At 38.8% G+C, this 24,927-nt stretch overlaps 4 protein-coding genes across 4 annotated transcripts; all 4 read right to left on the reverse strand.

Annotated features, from left to right (window-relative positions):
* Window positions 1-1,747: 1,747 nt before the first annotated feature.
* LOC101305030 (probable disease resistance protein At4g27220-like) lies at window positions 1,748-3,379 on the reverse strand. Its single transcript, XM_004309417.1, has one exon. The coding sequence runs from the start codon at window positions 3,377-3,379 to the stop codon at window positions 1,748-1,750; it is 1,632 nt and encodes a 543-aa protein (XP_004309465.1).
* Window positions 3,380-3,577: 198 nt separating this feature from the next.
* On the reverse strand, window positions 3,578-8,397 carry LOC101303293 (TMV resistance protein N-like). The gene is made up of 6 exons (XM_004309412.1): window positions 8,095-8,397; window positions 7,119-7,227; window positions 5,418-5,486; window positions 4,789-5,160; window positions 4,087-4,679; window positions 3,578-3,996 (listed from the first exon to the last, which is right to left on the reverse strand). Exons 5-6 carry the CDS (start codon window positions 4,656-4,658, stop codon window positions 3,615-3,617), a joined length of 954 nt encoding a protein of 317 aa, XP_004309460.1. The 5' UTR covers window positions 4,659-4,679; window positions 4,789-5,160; window positions 5,418-5,486; window positions 7,119-7,227; window positions 8,095-8,397; the 3' UTR covers window positions 3,578-3,614.
* A 4,640-nt stretch (window positions 8,398-13,037) lies between these two features.
* On the reverse strand, window positions 13,038-18,058 carry LOC101303577. The gene is made up of 3 exons (XM_004309413.1): window positions 17,454-18,058; window positions 14,607-14,732; window positions 13,038-13,444 (listed from the first exon to the last, which is right to left on the reverse strand). Exons 1-2 carry the CDS (start codon window positions 17,939-17,941, stop codon window positions 14,717-14,719), a joined length of 504 nt encoding a protein of 167 aa, XP_004309461.1. The 5' UTR covers window positions 17,942-18,058; the 3' UTR covers window positions 13,038-13,444; window positions 14,607-14,716.
* On the reverse strand, window positions 18,000-20,905 carry LOC101305328 (disease resistance protein At4g27190-like). The gene is made up of 3 exons (XM_004309418.1): window positions 20,388-20,905; window positions 18,133-20,288; window positions 18,000-18,043 (listed from the first exon to the last, which is right to left on the reverse strand). The coding sequence occupies exons 1-3, from the start codon at window positions 20,903-20,905 to the stop codon at window positions 18,000-18,002; spliced, it is 2,718 nt and encodes a 905-aa protein (XP_004309466.1).
* Between the last annotated feature and the right edge of the window lie 4,022 nt (window positions 20,906-24,927).

Below are 24,927 nucleotides of genomic sequence, written 5' to 3' on the forward strand. Positions count from 1 at the left end.
TTTGCAACTGTGAACCCAGCCAAAATATAAAAGAAAAACTGATAACAAGCACTTTTCTCATGAGAATAATTGAAAAGCTCCAAGCAGCTGGAAAAGAGAGAATGTCATTTATTTTGACTTGCCATGTTTGTGGATTGAATCTAAACCGTATAATTTATATTTGGAGTTGCACACAGTCAGAAAAAAGACTATAGATCAGAATGCATCATTTATCCAATCATATAATCTATCTGAATATGCATCCAGCTTATCAAAAATTAATTTAACACAATGACTACCTCATTTATCTGCAATCTGTATTCTTATAGTAAATGAACAACAAATTCACCAAGATGTCTACATGAAATCTCTAGGTTTGTTTTTATGCTTTTGCAGAAATCCATTATCAGCATCAGTTGATTACTAAAATGAGAGAATGACTTAATGAGAAAGAAAAGAAGCTAATTACAATTTTTGTGTAGATCATTAAACCCAAAGATTGACAGAGATCTATATTACCAAAACACCTCTAACAGTATTGAAGGCCAGCCTTCGCGCCATTTCAAATTGTTAAAGTTGAGAATTACCTCTGACAGGGTAAAAATCATCATTATAGTACGAGACATACCTCTAGAGTGCAGAGAACTGCCAGAGACGCAATACTTTCTTAATCCTTTCCTGTAGTATGGTATAATGTTGTCCATGACTTGGTTAATGCTGTTGAAGTCAGATGCAGAGATTGAAATCTGGGGGAAGTCATAGGCAGACATGCAAGTGTTCCAATGAAGAGCACTTGATTTCAATATCAATACTTCAACAGCACCGCTGCTGGTAGTCTAATACTGGACAACCTTGTGACTTTTGGAAGACGGTCTAGAAGTTAGTTCTTCAACTGTGGAAGAACGATCTTGTTGCTCTCTGTTTCCTTGCTTCAATTATTCTGCCAAAGTTATGGCAATCCTGTACAGCTGTACTCAAAGAAAATGGGAAATCAGTGATATCAAAGAAAAATAAAAATGTAAGAGTTGAAATAAACAAAGTTACAATTTGATTGGTGTATTGATATCGGAAACTCATTTCCCCTGAAATATTGAAAAGGAATCATTTTGCTAGTTTATAACTGAGAGGAATATTTAATATTCAGTAGTATTGGAACTCTTTAATACCGACATACCTAGCTATCAGATGACAATTCATTTTTTCTCATGGACTTGGATTTGTTTCCTGCTGTGGAAGTCAGGAACAGATACTGAAAACTTGGGGCTGTCGCGCAAATGCAATTCTTCCAATGAAGGACACTCGATATCAAAAGTAGCACTTTCATAGTGCAGCACTGGAAGTTCCCTCAAAGTTAATTCTTTCAATCTTGGAAGGATGATCTTCTTGTTGCTTGCTTCAACTATTCTATACAATAAGGGACAATACGCTAAATAAAAGTAAGTCAACTGAGAAAGACACTGAGCAACATCATAGGTGAAGAGACTTCCCTGCAACTGCTTGCAATTATTAATGGACAAATCTTGAAGATTCTGAAACATTGCAGGTGGAGCAGGTCCCTCACATAGGCTTCTTACTCTTGTTAGACCAAACAATTTTATCTTTCTCAATTTTGATTGTTCTGTCTCCAGCAACGCTTCAGACCCAAACACATATTCAATCTCGTCCATGCCCTCACACTTTAATTGTTCCAAATTTGGTAGTCTCTCTAACAATGTTGATGGTAAAAGCACATTCCCCCAGTTGTAACAAGATTCTATGTTCAATAACTTCAAATTGCATAGAGACCCAGGTTGTAGAAATTCAACAGCACATAACTCCGCGCAATCCAGCCTACGCAGATATAACTCTTCCAAGTTCTCGAACAGAGGTTCTTTTGGAACCCATGTTTTTTCTTGGGAATACCTTTTGGAACCCATGTTGATGTGTTCATCAGGTCGTCCTCGTCGTCCGTACCATATAGGTCTTCATCGTCCGTACCATATAGATCGTCCTCATCGTCCTCACCATGTACTTTGAGCTGCTTCAGACTATGTAACCTTCCCCTCTCATATTCCACAAAAACGTCGATTAAACCAGTACGTGGGCAATCATACCACCATAGCTTCTCTGCTTTGTTTATCACCGTGTTGAAAAACCAGTCCGGGAAGTTACTGATCGAGTCAAGTTTCAAGAATATGGTCCTCTGATCAATATCACCATGTTGACCAGACTCATATACGTCGGTTAGCCCTTCTTCATATTCGCCGATACATATAAAAAACCCGACCCAATTCGGATTGAGTTCAACAAGTTTGGGGATACATTCTTCATTGGAGATCCAAACATGCAGAATTCTTAATTTTGACAAGCCAGTTACCTCATCAAAGGCAGAATTGGTTTCATCCCCTTCCTCATCAAATGGATTTTCCATGTAGAGTTCTTCTAGACTATGCAACTTTGATAACAGTTTGGATGGAATCGTTCCACCGGTGATATCCAACACCCTTAGATTGGTCAAATTTCCTATTTCTCTCGGTAATTCCATTAAATGAGTGTATTTCACACTAAGAAACTCAAGCGTCATAATTTTTCCAACCACAAAAATATCCGTTAGGTTTACACAAAAATCTAAATAAAGAGCTCGAAGGTTGGTTAGGAGACCAAATGATTGGGGTAGATATGAAATACCAGTCCTGCTAAGATCTAAGACCCTTAATTCATTCGGACTCTGAAAAAAGGTTTCTGGGATCTCTCTTAGACGGAGATTTTGGTTCAATAACAAAATCTGGAGTTTTGGACATACCATCTGTGGGGGCAGCTTCCGTATACGATTACGCATTAGTGAAATAGCAGTGCAGCCTTCGTCTAATCGACTTGGCCAATCATCTAAACCACATCCAGCTTTTACCAAAAACCGATGCCCACCTTCAGATTTTGCAATATTCAGGGCTGTATCTCGGACGACATCATGCATCCTTACATATCTATATGGTAGGTAATGTAGACCACTTTCCAAAAGCAAGCTAGAATCTTTCAAATACTTTACCACTGTATATGCTGTTCCTCTCGCTTCATATATTGTCTCGGCATCTCGAAACAATCCTATACCGATTGCATACCTGAACAAGTCTTCTATTATGATTTCATGATCTTCTGGGAATAAACAACAGAGTAAGAAGAATGACTTGTACTCCTCATCTTTCAAGTAGTCATAGCTTAATTTTATACATTTAAATGCATCTTCCTCGTGGTCAGGGTTGGCACTTTGCGACTTCTCTAGTCGTTGTGCTGCTTTCTCCCATTCTGCCAGGTCCTTATCTCCGAGTGCCCTCGCAACTGCTATCAAAGCAATCGGTAGACCCTTACATTCTGCAGCTACCCTCCTCACCACTTTCTCAAATGTGGTGGACTCAAAAGACATTATTCTTGCATTTCTTAGAAACAAGGTCAAAGAATCTTCTTCTGAAAGAATGTTGAGGCTGATCTTTTCTTGGCACTTCATGGCATGACATACATTCAATCTCCTTGTGGTGAGTAGCACTTTGGACTTGCACTTTTGAAGCTCCTTGTAGCTGGGAATCCCTATCTTTGACAACTCTGTTCTCTCCCAAACATCGTCCACAATTATCAGGAGTTTTTCTTTTCTCATGATCTCCTTATGCAACTTTTTTGCTCTTCCAGCTTCTGTCTTCTTTTTTAATTCGAAGCGTCCCAGCAGATCTGCCAATGTGTCTTGTAATTTTTTTCAAGTCAAGGCTTTGGGATACGACAGCCATAATCACATCATGAAAAATCCCACTTTTTCTGCATTTTTCAGCGACATGTTTCACCAGGGTTGTCTTGCCGACGCCCCCCATGCCGTAGACCCCAATGGCTGTGACGTTGTCATCTATAAGCGCCTTCATAACCTCATCCATGGCTTTTCTTGATGCTCCAAACTCTTCAAAATCTCCGGTGGACATTGTAAACTCAACGTCAAAAGGTTGTATTCTTTTGCACACAGAATCTACAACTGCCTCCACAAGTTCTCTTTCAGTCCTACATAAAAAAAGAATCAAGGGTCAAATAATCACCCAGAACAAAAACTTAATAAGAAATCCAAATACATAATCTGAACATGGTACTTACTTAAAATTGTTACTATCCCACCCAGTTAAACTGGCCACTTTTTCTAATGCATCCCTCCACAGTTGAATCTTCTTTGATGTGTGTCGCCCGGAGGTTTCATGTTTAGAAAAAGCTTCTCCAAAACTCCTCTTCTTCTGATGTCGAACATTAGAGGGTTCCACATTGTAAAAAAGTGGCAGAATTCTGTTGTCTTCCATACACTCACAGATCTTAGCAAGTTCCTCCAAACACCACGTAGAAGAGGCATAGTTTGGAGAAAGGACAACAATTGCAAACCTTGATTCTTCAATTGCTTCTATGAGCTTGCGAGAAATAGGATCCCCTGGTTCAAGACCTCTATCATCCATGAATGTTATAACATCCCTGCTCTGCAGTTGATCGCGTATTTCGACTGTAATCCCCTTGCGAGTGTCAGGACCCCTGAAACTCAAAAACACATCGTACTTGCAGCGACGAGCTGATGATGAAGAAGAGGAAGATGCAACCAGCTCAGCGGCAACACTGCCAGCCACGGCTCCTGGCGTATCAGCACCGTCGTCGTTGTGATCAGGAGAGCGATTGAGATCCCACATCTTTTCTTCTTCTTCTTCTATCTAGACAAAATTTTCTGGAAGATTTCAGAAGGAAAAATCTACAAATAAATCTTAGCATCAACCCCAGGTTTTTGAAAGAACAAGAATACCAAACAAAACTAAATCTTACCAGGGAGGAAAGTTGAGAAACTAAATAATCTGATGATGCATGTAAGGCTAACTCAACCGAAGAAAAGCAATTACTCGAGTGTTGAGATCTATAACTTCACTGAATTCCAGGGATTTTGAAACTCTTCCTTCAGAATTTGTGGAGTTGCAGATGGTAAATGGAATATTTTCTAGCTTTTCCTTGTTCTTTTTTCTCTCACTATAGGAAGATGATAAGGGAAATGCTAGCAAATTCTATACCATTTACCAAAAAGGATAGTGGAATGTTGACTCAAAAAGTCAAAGTCTTTCTATCAAAGCTAAAGCTTGAGGCAATTACTTGTGTCTATAGCGTCTTCGTCTATCTTTCCTTTCACATTCCACACGTTGCAACCTGAAAAAGCACGAACTTGCTAAGAAGCCATAAGGAAGGGAGGGAGGTGGCATGAGGGAGTTTCCCCTGCCAGTGAACACCAAGTATTGTTTTCAAGTTCTTGATGATTGTAAATTTGTAATCACATTTACTCATTTAGCAAGTATGTTAGAGAACTTCACATCCAAAAAGAAAGTATATATAAACTCAGGTTCTTAACATCCAACCAAGAGTTCTGCACCGAAAAACAAGTAAAGGAAAAAGAGACTAGAACTTACCAGAGAGGGACCATTGCAAAGCGAGCCAGCCATTTGAAAGACTTCACCGCTGGAAACTAGATGCTCGATCTGTTGAGAAAAGCAAACAAGGGAGGAGACTGTGAATACACAGTAGTATCTACTATAAACCCACAAGCAAATGCGACAGTAAAATTCCGCTTACCACTGTTAATCATTGCACCAACATTAACTTTACCACCCGTTATTGGATTCTGACTCAATTCACAGGACAAAAGAACCAATAATTTCTCCATGGCACCCCACCAAAGGTAAAAGCTTGGGGGAAATGGGAAATTATGGGTCCTATGGAATCTTGACTTAAAGCTCCTCTTATTCAAACTACTCCAAGCTAGAACATCCAAATGCTTGATGATTTTCTCTGCATTTATCCCATTTCCCAAATCAGAACTTAACTTGGCTAATATAATCCTCAATTCCTGAACATGGCCAACTGATCTCTTCAATCTCACGAGGTTTATGGGAAGCTGTTTTCACGTACTTGACACACACACACACACAATTGTAGGCACTTCAGTTAGATCAATCAACGAATCATCTTCAATACACAGACACATGAGTGAAATATTAGCCAGTCAATTATGTTAGTGGGTGAGGTTTACCTAAACTAGGTAATATCTCATATATATGGAGGTTTCCAGTTGACAGCAATTTTACATAATCAATTATGTCACTAGATTAATTGAGTATATGATTTACATGGATTTCTTTCTCATTCTATTGGGGCTGAAAACTTTTACAGCATGGAAGAGAGGGGAAGAGTGGATTCACATTCAACCAAAGGACAATAAAAACAAAGTTGGATACAGAAAAAGTTGAAGTGGTTGCTATGAAATTTGCTGAAGTTTCAGAATTTTGTCGATTTATGAAACTTCTCACTTTTCCACCTACACATACCATTCAATATTTAGCATCAGTACATATGCCTACCAAATTCAATTGTTAATTGTGAACTAAACTCACTGAATCAACTAACCAACCGTTTCCCAGGCATCTTGACCAGAAAAAAAGTGACATTATAGTTTTGGACTACAGGTTAAACCTGTACAACCATCCAACCAGAAATATTTCCTTTGTTCACGTTTCATCAGAAACTAGTTCATATCTACACAGTACCACGATGACTGCAGGTAATGATGTTTAAAATTATATACACATCCATTGGCAAGAATATCGAAGAACTAAATGTCCAAAACTCCAAAAGTTAACAACTTCAGCAAATACACAACCAGAAAAACAGTATGATACAGAAACTGAGTTGTGCTACCACATGCACAGAGACTCCAAAAAAAAACTAGGCGAAAGAGTTCCCCTTTTTTAGTTCTTTGCAGTGGAAGAACATTCAACCTTGGATCAGTTCTTTGCTATTCCAAAGTATAGCAATGCCAATATAGATAGTCAACAAGTTAAAAAGTCGAAAAAGATTCAACCTTGGATTTGCAAACCATACAGACACTTGAGTTATACAAACATTGAGTACAAATTTAATTCCCTTTGCTTTGCTTACCTGAAGAACTACTTGATCTAAAAATCGTTTCAGTATGTGGAACCAACCTGGTGGTCGATCTTGTGCAAATTATGTTACTAACCAAAAGCACATGCAATATTATCACCCATGAAATGCACATAATTGCTGAATCCAGGTAATGCAGTAAATGACACTGGTAGTAGATATGGAATTACCATGTTTCTTAATCAGGTTCCAATCCTCAGGCTGTAGGAAGGGCAATGTGGACATTAGTGGGAACCAATCCATGACAAGGGGAAGAGACCACAGCTAAAAGAGTTCCCCCTGCCAATGAACATTTGTAATCACATTTAGCAAACATTTTGGAAAACCAAATGTCTCGAAATTAAAGCTTAAGCTATTATAAACAAACAGATAACCAGTAGATAAATGATACAGTACTGTTCACAAACATGATACTTGCATGATCAATAAAGCATTATTATTAAGGAAATGCAACACTCAGCTGTCTTAAAGTTAAAAATTTAAGCTAAAACAAAGAGGAAAAACAATGATAAGAGCATGAGACGTCTTCCAAACTGGAGGTTACAGACGATGACATGAAACTAAGCCAAAGAGATTTCTTGAAGGTTGTTTACTTGTTTGAGTATAAATTTAGAAAAATTAGAAAAAAAAACTATGACCGTGAACCATTATCCAATTCTGATGAGCATATATTGCAGTCGTCAGCTCTTTTTCCTATGTGGTTTGGAGTTTCAAACTTTTACAGTGAAACACAAATACATCGATCCTTGGATAAAACAGCCAGAAGCCAACAAAATACAAAGTATGCATCAATCAATGAGTAATCAACTAGAATTTGCAAGCTAACAGAAAACCACCATTGAACAGAATTTGTAATGGAAGGAGTATGAACGCTATTCCTCTCCCATCAACCGATTGAAGTTAAGTTTAGTAAGCCCCAATCAGCGAGTTAGACCAAACCATCTCTGATTGCAACATTGAGCACTGAGATACATGAAACTAGTATCGACCAATCAATTGTAGTCGGATAGAATCCAACACAAACTAAGAAACCAGTAATTGATCTCCAATCAAACTAACTCAAATCAAACAGAGCCCATAAACTGATCAAATACACACACATGCAGAAACACAGTAAATAAGGAACAAGAACGGTAGAGCTACTACCTGATCATCATCATCATCGTGATGACAGAAGCATCACCTATCGAGTAAACAAAGTTGTGTGTTCTGGAATGTACAGAGTACATCGAGTACTTTGGTAACTTCGGTAACTTCCCTCCGCGATCCACGATATGGAGGTGGGTAACAGTCGAGAGGTGTGTTGAAGAAGCTTGAATGGGGTAAGACCCAAAATCAAATCTACGGTCTGAGAGTTGCCGGAACGGCTGGGGTACGCCTTTCTCATACCATCGAATCCGTTCCCGAACCGCGTATCCGATCGATCTCCCCCCATCCTTTCCTTTGTTTAAGGTAAGTTCATCTATACGTGTATAAATCTGATGTTCCTGTTATGGGTTCTGTAGTGTAATGGGAGCATATATCAATTACAAATTAAAGGTTGTATACCGTATATAATGAATCAGTGTATACATCACCGGGTGGGTGTTGTTGGATGTGATTAAAATGGCGCAGAAATGAAATCTGCACATATATCGCAGCTTACGGCCTTGAAGAGATGTCAATGTTATAGTCTGAGGCACCCAAGCATTCTGCGGAGCGCATCTTATGCGAGCTTTATGGGCTTTTGCGGGAGAGTACTTGCCTTACTGAGAAACGAGTTGCCACTGTAAGTACGTTCCCTCTACTTTGATTGTTTTGTCAAAACTACTTTTGACAAAACTTTGATTGTTTTGTCAAAACTACTTTAGATGCTGATTTTAGTCCCATGGGAGAAGAGGGAACAGATCTAAGATTTTGCTTTTGGACTTGATTATGATGTGTAGTTCACTAGTTCCCAATATGCAATCCAAGCTTCTTTGGACTGATTTTTCAAATTAATCCACCACATTAATCCCCTAGATGTTGCTAATGTTTCAAAATTATTATTATTATTATATGGAGATGAAGCTTGTTATATATGTAATGACCATTAATTAGGTAATTCTTTTTTGATACGGAGAAGGAAATCTTGGCAGCGTCAAATATTTTGTTACTTTTGGTTTAGTGTGTTTTACATTCTTAGTTTAAACAATGGCTGGGAGTTGTGTATTGTGAATGGAGCATAGGGTCTTTTTGAATAAATGGGGAGCATAGGAATAACATGGCTTGGATGTACTGGCTAAAAGAAAGTTCGTGAAGGCAACATTGATAAAGCGTTAGTTTTTTTTTTTTTTTTTTTTTTAGGTAAGATGGCAACATAGAGTCTCATGAGAATGGTGAGAAGCTGTAAAGGTTAGTTCGTCCAGGCAAGCTTCAGATAATTTAGCAGAAAATAGTGGTTCAGCAGTGGCGCTTTGGCAAGCCATAATAAGAGTATAATGGGTCGCATACAGGTATGAGATTGAATATATTTGTTTTCCTATGTAATTTGTATGCTTTTAGTGAGGGCCAGTAAAGAGTAGTTACCTAAAAGTGTTGGCAAATGATGTAATCCAAATAAAAAACCAACATCTGAGCTGGTAAATTCACTTCCCTAATAGTAGAAAGATGTGTATATGCAATGGCATTGGAAGATGTTTGATGCAATTACAGATGAGATATGCAAAAGTGATACTATCTCTTTTTGCTTACCCTTAAATAAAGCATTTCTGTACTTAAGATAGTTAGTAAGTACACTGTAGTCTATTTAACTATATGTTCATTATAAGTTTCTTCTTTTCCATAATCCATGGTATGTTTATTGAACTGGTTAGGTGTTTCAATTGATTCCAAGCCCTTTGTTTTGTTTCATTATTTTCCAGCTCTTATATTTAGGATTTATGGGTTAAACTTAAGGTAGAAATAAAATACACAAATCTGAAATTGTGTTTCTGAGACCAGTTACCTTTTTTACTGAAACCGTACAATTTCGTTTTGGAATTTGAAGTTGGTGTCTTCATAAGAATTTCAGTAGACATCTTAAGGATCGTTTCAGAATTGAAATCTCATGAAAATGATTTTCGTAAAATTAGTTATGATTTTTCAAAGTTACAAGGTCTGCTCCATATATAATTTTCTGAAACAACACAAGTACCAAGTTCTTATTAATGTTACTAGCTAGCTTTCTATTCAATCGTGTCTGAAAGCGCCAGTGTTCCAGAACTAGGCATTCCCAGGTACTAAATGGAATCAAGTCCTTTTCTCTTTGGACTTCATACAAATGACTAAGTAACCATGAAGTTAGCTCTAGGCATTAGTGATTAGTAGTTATGCTGGAAAGTAATTATATTATTTATTTTCATTAGTTACTCTTTTATAATAACAAAGTAGTCGAAACTTATATACAATTTTTGTCAACACAAATCACTCGCATTGAACCATCTGTTTTATTTTCATCCTAGAGCCCCCATCAACACTCCCAAAAATTGTATTCTGGGTATTGCGTCTTCGTCCTATTCAGATATCAAATACTTCAATTTGCTGTATCACTTTGAACTCGAGAAACCTTGCAAAAGAAGAGAGCCTATTCGGCGCACTCGTCATCTCCACCGTTTAATTTTTTTTTTTTTTTTTTGGCGGGTCAAAATGGACGGTGGATACATCCGGGTGCGCTGTATAATTTTCAGCAAAAAATGTCTCTTTTCCTGTTTCAGTAAGCATCTGTTACGCTCTGACTTCAACCACATCACCATCTGTGAGCCTTGTATTGGGCAACACCAGCTGTCCATTAACCAAAACCAGTTTTCCGTCTAGTCCTACCCTCCTAGCAGCATCTGCAGCGGTGCTGCCCGTTGTCAACCTCATTATTGTCACCATGCGGCCAACATATGATCACCACTTCCCCAAGGACAACAGGTCCCCGTCCATACTTGGCTTGTCCATTTCCATAACTCGCTTCAGACCGTAACTGCTCTTCCCACCTTAGCATTGTCCTTAACAAATGCACCTGGAATTTGAAAGCAGACATTAGCTTTTGGAGCCCTTTTTGTACATGTATGATACAAGAACTCCGCATATACGCTCAACATTATTCGGGTTCATGAATTGATGCAACGCAAGTGCAAACAAAAAAGAATGGGTGTCCGAATGTGGTCACAGGCAAACCTTGTTATTGATGCTAGTTTCCATGGAAGTCGATGCAACGGAGTTAAATCTTGGCGTAGGTGTAATGTAATCGAGCTGTCTTCCCTCAAAGATAGCAGAAACAACAGTCCAATATTCAGATTCTTCTTCATCTGTCAAATCAATCACCTGAATGAATGTTGGCAGTAATCTCCCAAACTGATCTTCCTGCACAAGAAAACATAATTTCATATTTTCATATTCACCTAATGAGAGTTAATATATTGCATGGGACTAGTTATGATCTCTTAAATCTCAATCCCATTGTATGTAATTACATAATAGATATATCATATATGTATACACTCTTCGAGGTCAGACGGTTCATTTTCAAATGTATCCCTTCGAGGTACATCCATGGCGAGTTAACAAGTCCATGGCGAGTCAACAAGTTTTGGCCGCGAGGTACATCCATGCGAGGAACATCCTCTCAAGGACATCATCTACTCGAGCTCGAGGTACATCCATGCAAGGTACATTCCTTTGAGGACATTATCCACTCAAGGTGCATGCATGATACATTGTCTTCAAGAGCAGAGCGGGTGAGGTGCATGGTATCATTCGTAGTGGTTCAAATCCAAGGTACTTATGTTAAATGCATGGTCATCAATTGATTAGTATGGTACTGGTTGAATCATGCGAGCGGCATCTATAATACTTTGTTGTTGGATACTTGAGTTTTAGTGCCTATTCACAGGCTTTACTCACAGTCATTTGATGTATGAACCGAGCCAATATCAGTGGCTTTGGGCAGCATGAAACATAAACCTCTTCAGTCATTTTTGACATTCATGACTTCGAGGCTGGGGGGCAATGTTTACACCCAAATTAATATTTTACTAGACAATAATTGTTTGAGTGAATATTAATTAAATTCATGATCCACACCGGCGAGCCCGAAATATTGGGTTTACAAGTGATGGTTTGCCAGCAGAGTCATGCGAGCTGGGTAGCAGAGTTCGCCTGTGAAAAGGACTTTGCATGAGATCAAGAGGTGGACTTTGCGTAGAAGATAAAATCCTAATATGGAAGCGAGGCGAGGTGACTTCGCCGTAGGTGACTTCGCCATAGGAGACTTCGCGAGGGAGTAAAAGAAGAGTTCAACTTCACATGCGAGTTGGACGGAAGAGTTCGCGCAGGTGTACCAGATGTGGAATTGCTGTCAAAGTTATTCTATATACATATGTACTACAATTGCAATGAATATATGCATGCGAGCCGTGATGCAAGTCTACGTGATTCAATCATCATCTATAGCAAGAGGTATCCTAAACTAACCACATTGCCTAGAAGAAAGGCGACGGCGAAGAGAAGTCTACAGGTGAGGGGATTGTGTGCATGCGAGCTCGCGTGAGAGAGAAGGAAAGAGGCGGGCTCCGCTTGGTGTGTATATATATATCAATTATATATATATGTCAATTGAGAGCTAGCAAGGCGGACTCCGCCGCTTGCAATATATCAATTGAAAAGCTAGCAATTATACTTGTTTGTCTCTAGTGTGAGGTGATTGTTTGGTTAAGGATTTCATTCCTGGATTAATATGGATAAGTGCGAGTGCATCCACAAAGTTCTCAAGTCTCTATGAGGAGGTTGAACACTATCTCGCTACCTAGCTGGCAGAGTTATATCAAGAGGCAACTAATCACGTCCGGTAAGTGATTAACATCGCCTACGCCATATTTATCGTTGAAGACTCTTATAAGTCTTTGATATGCTTTGGGTCAATATCTGTGGCCCTAAATAGCTCTATATAAGAGAGTTTGAGGATCTGATTTAGCTCTACAACAAATCAACAACTCAACAATTACAAAATACAATACAATTCTCGACCTAGTCGAACCTCCAGACGCTCCCCGCTTTCGTTTCCTTGTACGCTCTCCGGAGCTTTGTCTTTTTTCCTCTCCTTTCCAATTGAAGCTCTGCTCGACCCTACGTCGAGTATCGATATTGTGACGCTCAGGCGGACTACTGTAAGTCCTTGCCCAGTACGCAAGGCGAATCTGAAGAACCCTGCGGTAGAGTTGGTGCTCTCTCCATCCTCAGTCGCTTGATTAGAAGCAGAAGGCTAAGCGCACCCCGCTACTACAACCACTACTTTTCCCGTCCGCGCGGTGGCACGCCCGCAACAACCAAAAAAGACTTTGCACGCGCAGACTTACTGGTGTGGCCAAAACAGGAGGCAGAGCATAACTGTAAAAAGAGCTTTCCAATTAAGGTTCCTCGAATGGCTTTTACAATCTCTCTGGCTGTTTTGAAAGACACGATCCAGCAAAGCTTCTCAATTAGATTTGCAGCCTCAGCTAGATGACCAACCCTGAACATAATGAAACACCAGTGAAAGAGTGAACTACTTCGAGAAAATTCTTTCTTTCAAGTAGCAAAAAGACTACTTCTTGCGGTTACAATTATCCTATGAGTTAATTATCTTGAATGTTATCTTGAATGTCAATTGACTGCTTCTCTTGAATGAGTTTATGACATCAAGATATCTTTGTATATTCTGTTTTTAGAAGAAACTCAAACAAATGTTCTAATGTATTAACTGAGAATTTACCCTGTAAGTTCATCAAGTGCACCCGCCACAGTCCCACATAATTAACAACAAAAGAGAAAAGAGCTTAATTTGGTTTACAGGGATGCGTCTTTGTAAAGGATCTTGATGCAAATGACAGAAGTTGTTAAGAATGTAATTCAAAGTGCTGAGACTACTTCTCTCTTCAATCATCCCATGCTAATTGTAAACACATATATATTGATGACCACAAAATCATCACTAGAAGAACTAATTTCAAAAACAATTTCTCCTCATCCCCATGGCTAGCTGCAATAACATTGATGACTAACACTTCCCACATAGACTAATTAATTTCTAAAGACATAATATATTTTATGGAGACATATATAATATATTTTATATGTACATGTGTGTGTGTGTGATTGATAGTACCGATTCATAGGTTACAAATATCTGCTTCATATGCAAAGTATATTTCCACTTACAACCTTCACGCCAAAAAATTCATAATTTCTTAAATATATCAAGACTGAATGAATTGACTAAATACATGATGTATGCATTCATCCTGATTGATTACTTTCAAACTAGACCAGTAAATCAGTAATTTTTATTAGTAAGTAGTGAAAGCATAACAATCATCACGGATACAAAGTTTTATGTGTGATACTGTTTTTGTTTCACAAATTAATTATCTTCCATCAATTAATTATCAAATTGAAAAAGAACTGATTGATAATGTATGATAACAAAGGAAAATATGAAAATGTGGTTAAAATTTGCTTGTTGCACCCATACGTAGTAAATTAGGAAAGCAAATGAATCATGAGAACTCCATATCCATATAATTTAGTAAAAATAACAATTTTTTTTTGGCATTGCAAGAAATCTACCATTCAATGAAAAGAAAAAAGAAAAGAAAAGCTTTTGTGATGATCTGATCAGTGATCACACAACATACCTGACAAAGAAATAGAGTTTAACTTGGTTACTTCCTGCTCAGGAAGCCAGAAGTTGATCGAGGGACCATTGCAAGTGAGCCGGCCATTTGAGAGACTTCACTGTTGGAAACTAGATGCTCTGTTGCCTGGAATTGGGAAAGAAAAATATTTATTATTAAATATTATAAATTTTAGAGAAAATTTTTCAAATGGTGCCCCAAGTTAAGTCCATTCATCATTTTGACATCTTAATTTTGAAAACTATGATAATGGTACATCAACACTTAAACCCAATCGAATATTAGTTTCCTTCGTGATTGACACCGTACCGTTAAGTTGGACTTTATACATGGGTAAAATTGTCTTTTCATGTTTTCCCTCCACAAACATTTCCCTCCAGATTAAAGTCCTTTTTTCCATCAGTATCAGAATTTGTAGCGAGCCATGTGTTGGCTGCATACAAAAATTAGAGACATCTAGAAATTATAATACACCATTAGCCATTAATAATATCCATCATTAAAAGTAGCTTTTGCAACCCACCAATGAGAGAAAAAATCAATATTGATTAAAATACATTTTGTATCAAGTATAGAAGTTCATGAAACATATATACTTAATAGAACAACAAAGATAACAAGGTAATATGACTCACATTCATAGTTTATATCTTCAGGTTGAGAAACTCTAATTCAACTTATAAGGTTTGTGGAGGGAAAACATGAAGAGACAATTTTTCCCATGGACAAAGTCCAACTTCACAGTGTCAATCACAGAGGGAACTAATATTGGGTTGGGTTTAAGTGTTGAGGTACCATTATCATAGTTTTCAAGATTGAGATGTAAAAATGATGAATCGACTTAACTTAGGGCTAAGGGTGGGCAAAAAACCCGAGCTGGCAAAAAAAACTAGACCGGACCGGCCGGCCCGATCGAGCCGGGCCGGGTTTTTTTACGGTCCCTTGTTCAGTTGGTGTCCATTCGGGCCGGGCCCAGATGTACCCGGGCCGGTCCCGGTCCCTATATTTGCTTGCAATTTTAGGCTCGAAAGCCCGGTGTCCATATATGTCATTCAGCGATTGGTTAATTTTGGCAAGCTTATACTAGTAGCATAGGTCCAACCACATAGGATTAGTCAAGCCCTAAGTCAGTAAGTCCAACTAATCCCTCTTCCTCAGTTCCTCTGCCTCACTTCCTCTGTTCCTCAGTTCCTCTCTAATCGACAAATCCCTTCTGCTTGTGAGTCTCGACGAGACGACGACGGTCACGACTCACGACGCCTCTCTTCGGCTCTTCCTCTCTGCCTTTCGGCTAGACGACGACGCACGCCTCTCTTCCTCTCCGGCCTCCGCGGCTCTCCTCCTATCCGGCCTCCGCAGCTCTCTTCCTCTCCGGCTCCGGCCTGCGCGCGTCTCTTCCTCTCCGGCCTCCGCGAGTCTCTTCCTCTCCGGCGTCCGCGCGTCTCTTCCTCTCCGGCGTCCGCGCATCTCTCGTTCTCCGCCTCAGTCGCCCCGGTAAGCCTTCGCTTCCATCTCTCTTCTCTCATTCCCTCTCTTCCTCTTGAATCTCTAACTCTATCTCAATCGATTATGAATTTGTGATTTTGGACTTTGATTGTGGAGTTGTGGTTGTGTTAAACTGTTAATGACTGTGGAGTTGTGGTTGAGTTAATGATTGTGGTCTGTGGAGTTGTGGTTGTGTTAATGATTGTGATTTAATAATACTGTTTAAGTGCTGGTTGTGTACGTGTGTACTTGTGTTTATGCAGGTTTGATTGTTTAAGATGTCGTCGTCTTCTTCTTCACAATACGGCTGTTATTCAGTCAGTAGTGATAGTGACACTGGGTGATTGTTTTTATTTATGTTACCAATCTGCATTTGAAACTTTAATTTGCTATGGAACCATTGGAACATTGAAATGTTGTTTAGTAGTTTAGTTTATGTTTGTGACTTGTGAGTTGTGACTGGGAGTTTATGACAGTTGGTTTGCATAGTTGCCTATTTTCAAACTTTGACAGTTTGACATGTTGCAGATTTCATACTTTTTGATCTCTTATGTTCAAGGCCGGTGTACATGGCTTTTTTGAGATGCCTTCATTGTTATGAGTAGTTGTTGTTTATGGCTATATAGGTTTGGAATTTGTATTTTAAACTTGCTGTTATGACTTATGAGTTATGAACTTATGATAGATTGATGGAATGATGGATTGATGGTTGCACTGCCATTTCATTTACAAGTTCATTTTTTGCAATTGTGAGAGATGAGAATGTAGTTTATGCACTTTTGCAGCTAATGTTGATATGAAAAGCTGATTGACTGTAAAGTCTGTAATGCATTAAGCATTTGTACAGATTTTGAAATTTTGTGTTTTGACAGAATTTGGGCCCGAAAACCGGAAGGCCCGGCCCGGCCCGGCCCGGTTCGGGCTTTTACCGGTCCCTTGTTTTATAAGAGAAAAGCCCGGCCCGGGTGTACAGTAACCGGTCCGGGCCCGGGCCCTATAAATGCTATGCCGGTTTGGGCCCGAGCCCAGCCCTACTTAGGGCACCATTTGAAAAATTTTCTCTAAATTTTAAGATAAAAATAACATTTTAGGGTGTCTATAATATTGCTCGTAATTCGTATTACTAGAGTAAAGAAAACAAACAATCATCATTAACGTGATGTATTACGTATAATTTTGAATTTTTTTGTTCACATTATAAAGGATAACAAAGAAAAATGTCATTTTGCATTGCTTTGTGTTCTGGGAAGAAAGAAAAAATGAATCACAGATATTAATTGATCAACGGTCAAATCACAATTTTGTTAGAAGAAAAAGACAAATTAAGTAATTATTTCACACAGGGTTCACAAAGAGACATACCTGGCACTTAAAAGCTCGTACAATTGTAGATCATTAAGTTGGACTGGGTACGTGCTGCCAAAGTAGTCAGAAGCGGAGGTTGAAAATGAAAACTGGTTCCTACTTTCCAAGCCTTCAAAGAGATCAGAAGAGGTTAAAAATGGAAGACTGGGGCAATCCACCACAAACAATTGTTCCAGAGAAGGACACTCAATGTCAACAGCACCACTTGCACCATACAACAAAGGAAGTTCCTTCAAAACCAAGTTCTTCAATTTTGGTAGAACCGTCTTCTCCTTGTTCACTGCTTCCATTACTCTTTCCAACAAAGGACACCACTCTACAAGAAGGTCTTCCAATTCAACAAGACACTCAGCTACATCAGATGCAAACAGACTTTGCAGCAGCTCGCAACGGTAAATCGTCAAAATCTTAAGACTCTGGAACATTGCATGTGGAGCAGGACCATTACATATGTTTCTTGGTGCTTTTAGACACAGCAAATGCATCTCCCTCAATTTTGATTGTTCTGGCTCGAACCCTTCGCATCTAAACACATATTCCAATTCATACACACAGTTTAAATCTAGTTTCTCCAGATTTGGTAGTCTCTGTACAAATTCTGATACACTCCTCAAAATCTTACCAAAAAACACATGAAACACCTTGAGATTTAAGAGAGACCTAGGTGGTAACTCACCAACACACAACTCCTCCAGGTGGATTAGAAATATCAGACGCAACTCTTCCAAATTCTCAAACACGGGTCCTGTTTCAACTCGTCTTGTTGTGTTCATCAACTCTTTCAAGTACACATAGGAATCACTTAAATCCCCACATACTCTGAGATGTTTGAGTTTACCTAACCTCCTCTGGTCATATTCCATAACAATGTCACTCATCCCTTTGCAGCGCTTGTACTCTAGCTTCTCTGTTTTCTCTGTCACCGCTTTGATAAACCAATCAGGTAAGGTACTGATGGTTATTTCACGAAGAAGCAAGGATCTTGATTTACGATCAAACTGATAATTTGGATCGCTTGTGCATCCGCCAATACGTATATCAAAGTAAAACCAACCCGGTTCGACCTCGACATTTTTAGGGATGCATTCTGCATTAGGTAAGGAAACTTGCAAATTTTTTAACTTTGATAAACCAGCTAGCTCACCAAAGCCAATATTGATTTGATCTCCTTCTCCCTCAATTGGACTTTCCCAGTTCACAAATCCACAATACATCATGTACAATTCTTCTAATTTATGCAGCTTTGATATCACTTCAGATGGAATTGTGACAATACCTCCACCTTTAAAACTACTGCCACCGATATCCAACATCCTTAGATTGGTCAAATTTCCTATTTCTCTAGACAGCTCCGTAAGAGGATATTGTCTCATACTAAGAATCTCAAGCTTCTTAAGTTTTCCGACTATGGAAATGTCAACTGCTTTCAAGCAAAAATCTAGATGCAAAGCTTGGAGCTTGGTCAGGAGATTGAATGATTGGGGCAGCAATGAAATGTTGGTGCGGCTAAGATCTAACACTCTTAATTCATTCCGACTTTGGGAAAAGGTATCTGGGATCTCATTTAAATACCGATTCCCTTGTAGTAATAAAATCTTCAGTTTTGGACCTATCAACTCTTCGGGTAGACTGTGAAGTTTATTCTCCATTAGTGAGATAGCATAGTAGTCTTCATGTGATCGACATGACCAATCCTTAAGACCACATCCAGCTCTCACCAAAAACCCATGTCCATCTTCACATTTTGCAATTCCCATGGCTGTATCCCGGGCGACGTCGTGCATCCTTACACGTCCACCATAATATTCACTATCCAAAAGCAAGCTAGAATCTATCAGGTGCTTGACCACTGTATCTGCTATTGCTCTGGCTTCATATATTGTGTCGGTGTCTCGAAACAATCCTTTCCCAATTGCATACTTGAACAAGTCTTCGATTCGGATGTCATAGTCTTCTGGAAATAGGCAACACAACAAGAAGCATGATTTGTAGTCCTCATTTTTCAAGTAATCATAGCTTAATTTCAAACATTTGAAAGCTGTGTCATCATGGTCAGGGCTGGCCATTTGCGACTTCTTTAATTGTTGAGCTGCTGATTGCCATTCCGCCAGATCTTTATCTCCAAGTGCCCTTGCAACAGCTATCAGGGCAATCGGTAGACCCCTACATTCTCTAGCTACCTTCCTCGCTACAATATCAAAATCAGGGGTATCAAAAGATCTTCTTGTTTTCTTGACAAACAAGCTCCAGGAATCTGGTTCTGATAAGAAATGGAGAGGAATGCTTGCTTGGCTGTCCATGGAATGACAAACATGCCGACTCCTGGTGGTGAGTAAGACTTTGGAATTGCATTTTTTGAGCTCGTCATAGCTGGGAATTCCCATTTCTAACAAATCTATAAACCCCCAAACGTCGTCCAAGATTATGAGGACATTGGTTTTCCTCATTATCTCTTTATACAATCTAGAGGCTCTTTCACTTTCTTGTAACTGGAAGTCAGGGCCCTGTAGCTTCGCCAATAATGTGTGTTGAATTCTTTCGATGTTGGGGCTTTGGGATACAACAACCATAACCACATGATGAAAAATCCCATTTTTGCATAATTGAGCAGCGACATGTTTTACCAGGGTTGTCTTGCCGACTCCGCCCATTCCGTAGACCCCAATGGCAGTGACGTTGTCATCTTTAAGCTTCTTAATAATCTCACCCATGGATTTTCTTGTTGCTTCATACGCTTCAAAATCTCGGGTGGACATTGTAAACTCAACGTCAAAAGGTTGTATTCTTTTGAACACAGAATCCACAATTTTCTCCACAAGTTCTGTATCAGTTCTACAAGGAAGGAATAATTAAGGGTCAAATAACACATCCAAAAGCTGTGAGCATAACTCTCAGATAACTGAAATAGAGTAATCTCATCAAGGTACTTACTTGTAATTGTTTGAATCCCACCCAGAGAAACTGGCCACTTTGCTCAAAGCATCCTTCCACCGCTGCACCTTCTCTGATGTGTGTCGCCCAGAGCTTTCATGCTTGTTGAAAGCTTCTTCAAAACATCCCTTTTGATGTCTTACATCAGTAAGCTCGACATTATAAAAAAGTGGAAGAATTCTGTTGTTTCCTTCCATCCACTCACAGATCTTTGCAAGTTCCTCCAAACACCAAGTAGAAGAGGCATAGTTTGGAGAAAGGACAACAATTGCAAACCATGATTCTTCAATTGCTTTTAGTAGAGTGGGAGATATAGCATCCCCTACTTCAAGATCTCGATCATCCAAGAATGTTGCAATTCTTCTCTTGTTATGCAGCTGATCATATAATTGAGAAGTAATTCCCCTCCGAGTGTCAGGACCCCTGAAACTCAAAAACACATCATATTTGCACGGACGAGCTGTTGATGATGATGATGATGATTCAGCGGACGAAGGAAGAGATGCAGAGGAGGCCATTGAAACCAGAAAGAGAGAAACTGATTTTCAGTGAGAAAAGCAAACAAGGGAGGAGACTATGTGAATACACAGTAGTATCTACTATATACCCACAAGCAAATGTGGCGGTAAAATTCCGCTTACCACTGTTAATCATTGCACCAACTTTAAGTTTACCACCCGTTATTGGATTCTGACTCAATTCACTGGACAAAAGTAAAAGCTTAGAGAAGAAAAAAGAAATTCAGAAGATAAGGAAACTGTGGTTCTCATTAATTGAAGATAAGAGTCATGTGCTGCAGCAAATATATGATGTCTTAAGACAGAAAGGAGAAACATTTTGGTTCTAGTTGCTTTGTTCCCTTGTTTCTTACATATATTATCCTGTATTATTCTGAAGACCAAACACAGAAAGGAGAAAAAGATTCTAGTTTTCACGATCAGTTATTATCTCAGTGATCATAAAAGAGCTGACTAAACCATGCCTTTCGATAGTTTTCAGTGAGTCTATTTCTTTTGGATCCAAGGAATCCTTTTGTTTTTTTTTTTCGGATCCATGACCGCACAGCTGATACATGAATGTGTTGTATCACAGGACGTAGTGTTCTGCAAATTATGTCATTCAAATTGATATATAGATGCACATAAGTATGGTTTCATGATCTTACTTAAATTTGAAGATGAAATATGAATTTAGTTTCGCAAAAATAAAAGCAAGAATTTCTGTGTGTAACCATCAAGTTGAATTCAAACTACATCCACTTAATTAAACTGTAAAAATGACTTTAGAAGGAGGAAAAACAAAACTTGGCAGATAGAACCAAAATCATCAATTTTGCATCAGTTTTAACAATTCCTGAAATTTGCTGAAGTTTCAGGATTTTTGTCAATTTACGAAACTTTCACTTTCCCACCTACACATACCGGTCAATATTTAGCATCAGTACATATGCCTACCAAATTCAACTGTTAAATGTGAACTAAACTCATTGAATCAACCAACCAACAATTTCCCAAAAAAAAAATGTGACCTTAGTTTTGGACTACAAGTTAAACCTGTACAACCATCCGACCAGAAAAAATTCCTTTGTTAACGTTTCATATGAAACTTGTTCATATCTATAACATAGAACAACTAGCACGGTACCATGACGACTGCAGTTAATGATTTTTAAAATTAAGTACACATCCATCGGCAAAAATATCAAAGAACCAAATGTCCAACTCCACAAGTTAACAACTTCTGCAAATACAAAACCAGGAAAACAATATGATACACTGTTTTGGCTTGAGGATTGCTAAAGAGGACTGATGACAAGTTCTTGCAAGTTCATGCCCTGACAAAGTTGAGGGCTTTGAATTTCCATACAACATCATATATGCGTGTATCATATAACATAAATCAATCACTCGATGATGATGATGATAAGGAAAAAATGAAAAACATGGATCCAAAAGACTCAGGCTCCATCAAAATAACCAAAACTTGGAACCAACCTAGTAGTCTTGTGCATATTATGTTACTAAAACACATGTAATATTATCACCCATGAAAAGGCACATAATTGATGAATCAAGGTAATGCAGTAAATGACACTAGTGGTAGATATGGATTACCATGTTTGTTAATTAGGTTCCGGTCCTCAAGCTGTAGTAAGCGCAACGTGTACATTAATGGGAGCCTATATATCCATGAGAAGGAGAAGAGACCGCAGCTAAAAGAGTTCCCCTGCAAATGAACATTGTAATCACATCTAGCAAGTATTTTGGAGAACCAAATGTCCCGAAATCAAAGTTTATGGTAATATAAACAAATAGGCAGACAACCAACAGATAAAATGATAATAAGATAGCACAAACACCGTTGACAAACTAAGCTATAGACAAATTTTAGGTGGTACTTGAATGATCAATAAACCAGTATTATAAAGGAAGTGAAACACTAAACTGTCTGAAAGTTTAAAATTCGAGCTAATACAAAAGAGGCAAAACAATGATGAGAGCATGAGATGTCTTCCAAATCCAAAACAATGGAGTAAAATTAGAAAGAAAAAAAAACTTATGACCATGAATCATTATCCAATTTTGATGAGCATGTTGGAATGGATATATTGCAGTCCTNAGCTCTTTCTACTAGTGGGGTGGGGGGGGGGGGGGGGGGGGGGGGGGGGGGGGACTCACTAGACGGATCGGGAGTTCTCGAGCCTTTTCTGGAAGGGGTCCGGCCATAACAAGGTGGCTCATGGGCGTGGGTTTGCTCTCGTCGACATTGCCTTCCATCGTGGGACGCAAGTTGCTCCACCATCGTCAGGTGTGAGAGGATCAGTGAAGCTTCTCCGACTTGTCTATCCACCCACTGACCCTAACCCTTGGACTAGGTTGTAATTCCTCCATTTGGCGTCGATACGACGGCGAATTGATCATGACCGAATGATCCTGATGTCGCCGACTTGTCAATGGTACTGAATTGTCTAAACTCCGACGATGGAGAGAAAATCGATTCCGAGTAGCTGCTATGGTTTCTGTACAATATCTGATGAATACAACAAAGGTAATTATGGAAACAATTATTCGAATGTTGTTACTTCTGCTCATGCCACTGTTCAATTGTGTATTGTAGTTCAAAAGGTAAGAAAATGATTTTTTTTTTTTCTAATTAAATTTGGAGGTCAGGGTGTTACAGTAATCAACTAGAAATTGCAAGCTAACAGAAAACCACCATTGATCAGAGTAACACAAAACGACCCAACATTAAGATGCATGAAACTAGTATCAACCAAAATTGTACTCGGATAGAAAATCCACCAGAAACTAAGAAACCAGTAATTGATCTCCAATCAAACTAACTCAAATCAAACACAGAGCCCATAAACTAATCAAATACACACACATGCAGAAACACCGTAAATAAGGAACAAGAATGGTAGAGCTACTACTCGATCATCGTCGTCGTCGTCATGACAGAAGCATCACCTATCGAGTAAACAAAGTGACGTCACTCGTACCTCAACCAGAAGGCAGGCAACTCAGTCCTTATTTTCCTCCGAGGAACGGAGACGATGATGAGGCTTGAGCTGACAGGCGGGTAATCTCCACGCGCGGAAAGCGGAGCGTCAAGTTGAGCGAGCGGCCACTTCTATAGTTCCCGCACTTCCGCACTGTGATGAAGACTCTGGGCTCGACCCATGTAGTTGTTTGGGTCTAGGTTCTCATATATGTTTGTTCCACAGGCCCAAATAACCAGTTTTTGTAGCCAATATCATTTGCTTGATGAACAAGCAAGATAATTTGAAGCTCTGAAAATTTTAGGTTTTACCAACTCATCTCTTACACCTACAATTGAGTTTATATGTACTCTACTATTTGCTGACCTAAGCATATATATATATATATAGCTAGGGCGCGTGGCCCTTCCATTAAGGGATTCTTTTTTTTGACATATATGAGGGATGGGGGATTACACCAACTTTTTTATTATATTTTTGAATCTCTACCGTTCAGTTTGTTAGTCCTTATATATAGATCAATTCTGCAAATTTTCAGCCAATTTGGTGATCATTAAGGTGTCGAACAAGATTAGATCAATGAACGAACCAAATCTGCCAAACCTGAACCGTTCATGCTTATAATTATAAATCGTAGTTTTGAATGCCTTAATGATCATAAAAATTTCTGAAAATTTGCAGAAGTGATCTACTCATATAGAACTACATATTGAACGGAGGAGATGTGATTTTGTGATCGAAAAGTTGGTGTAATCCCTCATCCCTCATATACGTCAAAAAAAAAGGATCATTTAGTGGAAGGGCCCTGTATATATATATATATATATATAATATATATATGTTGCGGGAGAAATAAACTGAGAGAGAGAGATTGGGGAGAATATCGTTCTATTTCATTCATAGAATATGCCTCTATATATAGAGGATACAATACATAAGGAAAGTACATATATTCCTATTACAATATTGATATTGAATCCTATTCTGATTCTACTTTGACTAAGGCACACACGGAATAAAGTCATATTTCCTTAAACA

The sequence above is a fragment of the Fragaria vesca genome, unplaced genomic scaffold (genome assembly GCF_000184155.1).
Source record: "Fragaria vesca subsp. vesca unplaced genomic scaffold, FraVesHawaii_1.0 scf0512944, whole genome shotgun sequence".
In the NCBI taxonomy this organism is placed as follows: Eukaryota; Viridiplantae; Streptophyta; class Magnoliopsida; order Rosales; family Rosaceae; genus Fragaria; species Fragaria vesca.

What these genes read in the sequence shown, in the direction of transcription:
- LOC101305030 (XM_004309417.1), bottom strand. Translation starts at nt 3,379, where the DNA reads ATGTCTTTTGAGTCCACCACATTTGAGAAAGTGGTGAGGAGGGTAGCT.
- LOC101303293 (XM_004309412.1), bottom strand. Translation starts at nt 4,658, where the DNA reads ATGTGGGATCTCAATCGCTCTCCTGATCACAACGACGACGGTGCTGAT. An exon ending in TGGGATAGTAACAATTTTAA is followed by an intron (nt 3,997 to 4,086) that starts GTAAGTACCATG and finishes TTTTTTATGTAG; the next exon opens with GACTGAAAGAGAACTTGTGG.
- LOC101303577 (XM_004309413.1), bottom strand. Translation starts at nt 17,941, where the DNA reads ATGCATTTGCTGTGTCTAAAAGCACCAAGAAACATATGTAATGGTCCT.
- LOC101305328 (XM_004309418.1), bottom strand. Translation starts at nt 20,905, where the DNA reads ATGGCCTCCTCTGCATCTCTTCCTTCGTCCGCTGAATCATCATCATCA. An exon ending in TGGGATTCAAACAATTACAA is followed by an intron (nt 20,289 to 20,387) that starts GTAAGTACCTTG and finishes CCTTCCTTGTAG; the next exon opens with AACTGATACAGAACTTGTGG. An exon ending in CCTGGAGGAGTTGTGTGTTG is followed by an intron (nt 18,044 to 18,132) that starts GTGAGTTACCAC and finishes GAATTTGTACAG; the next exon opens with AGACTACCAAATCTGGAGAA.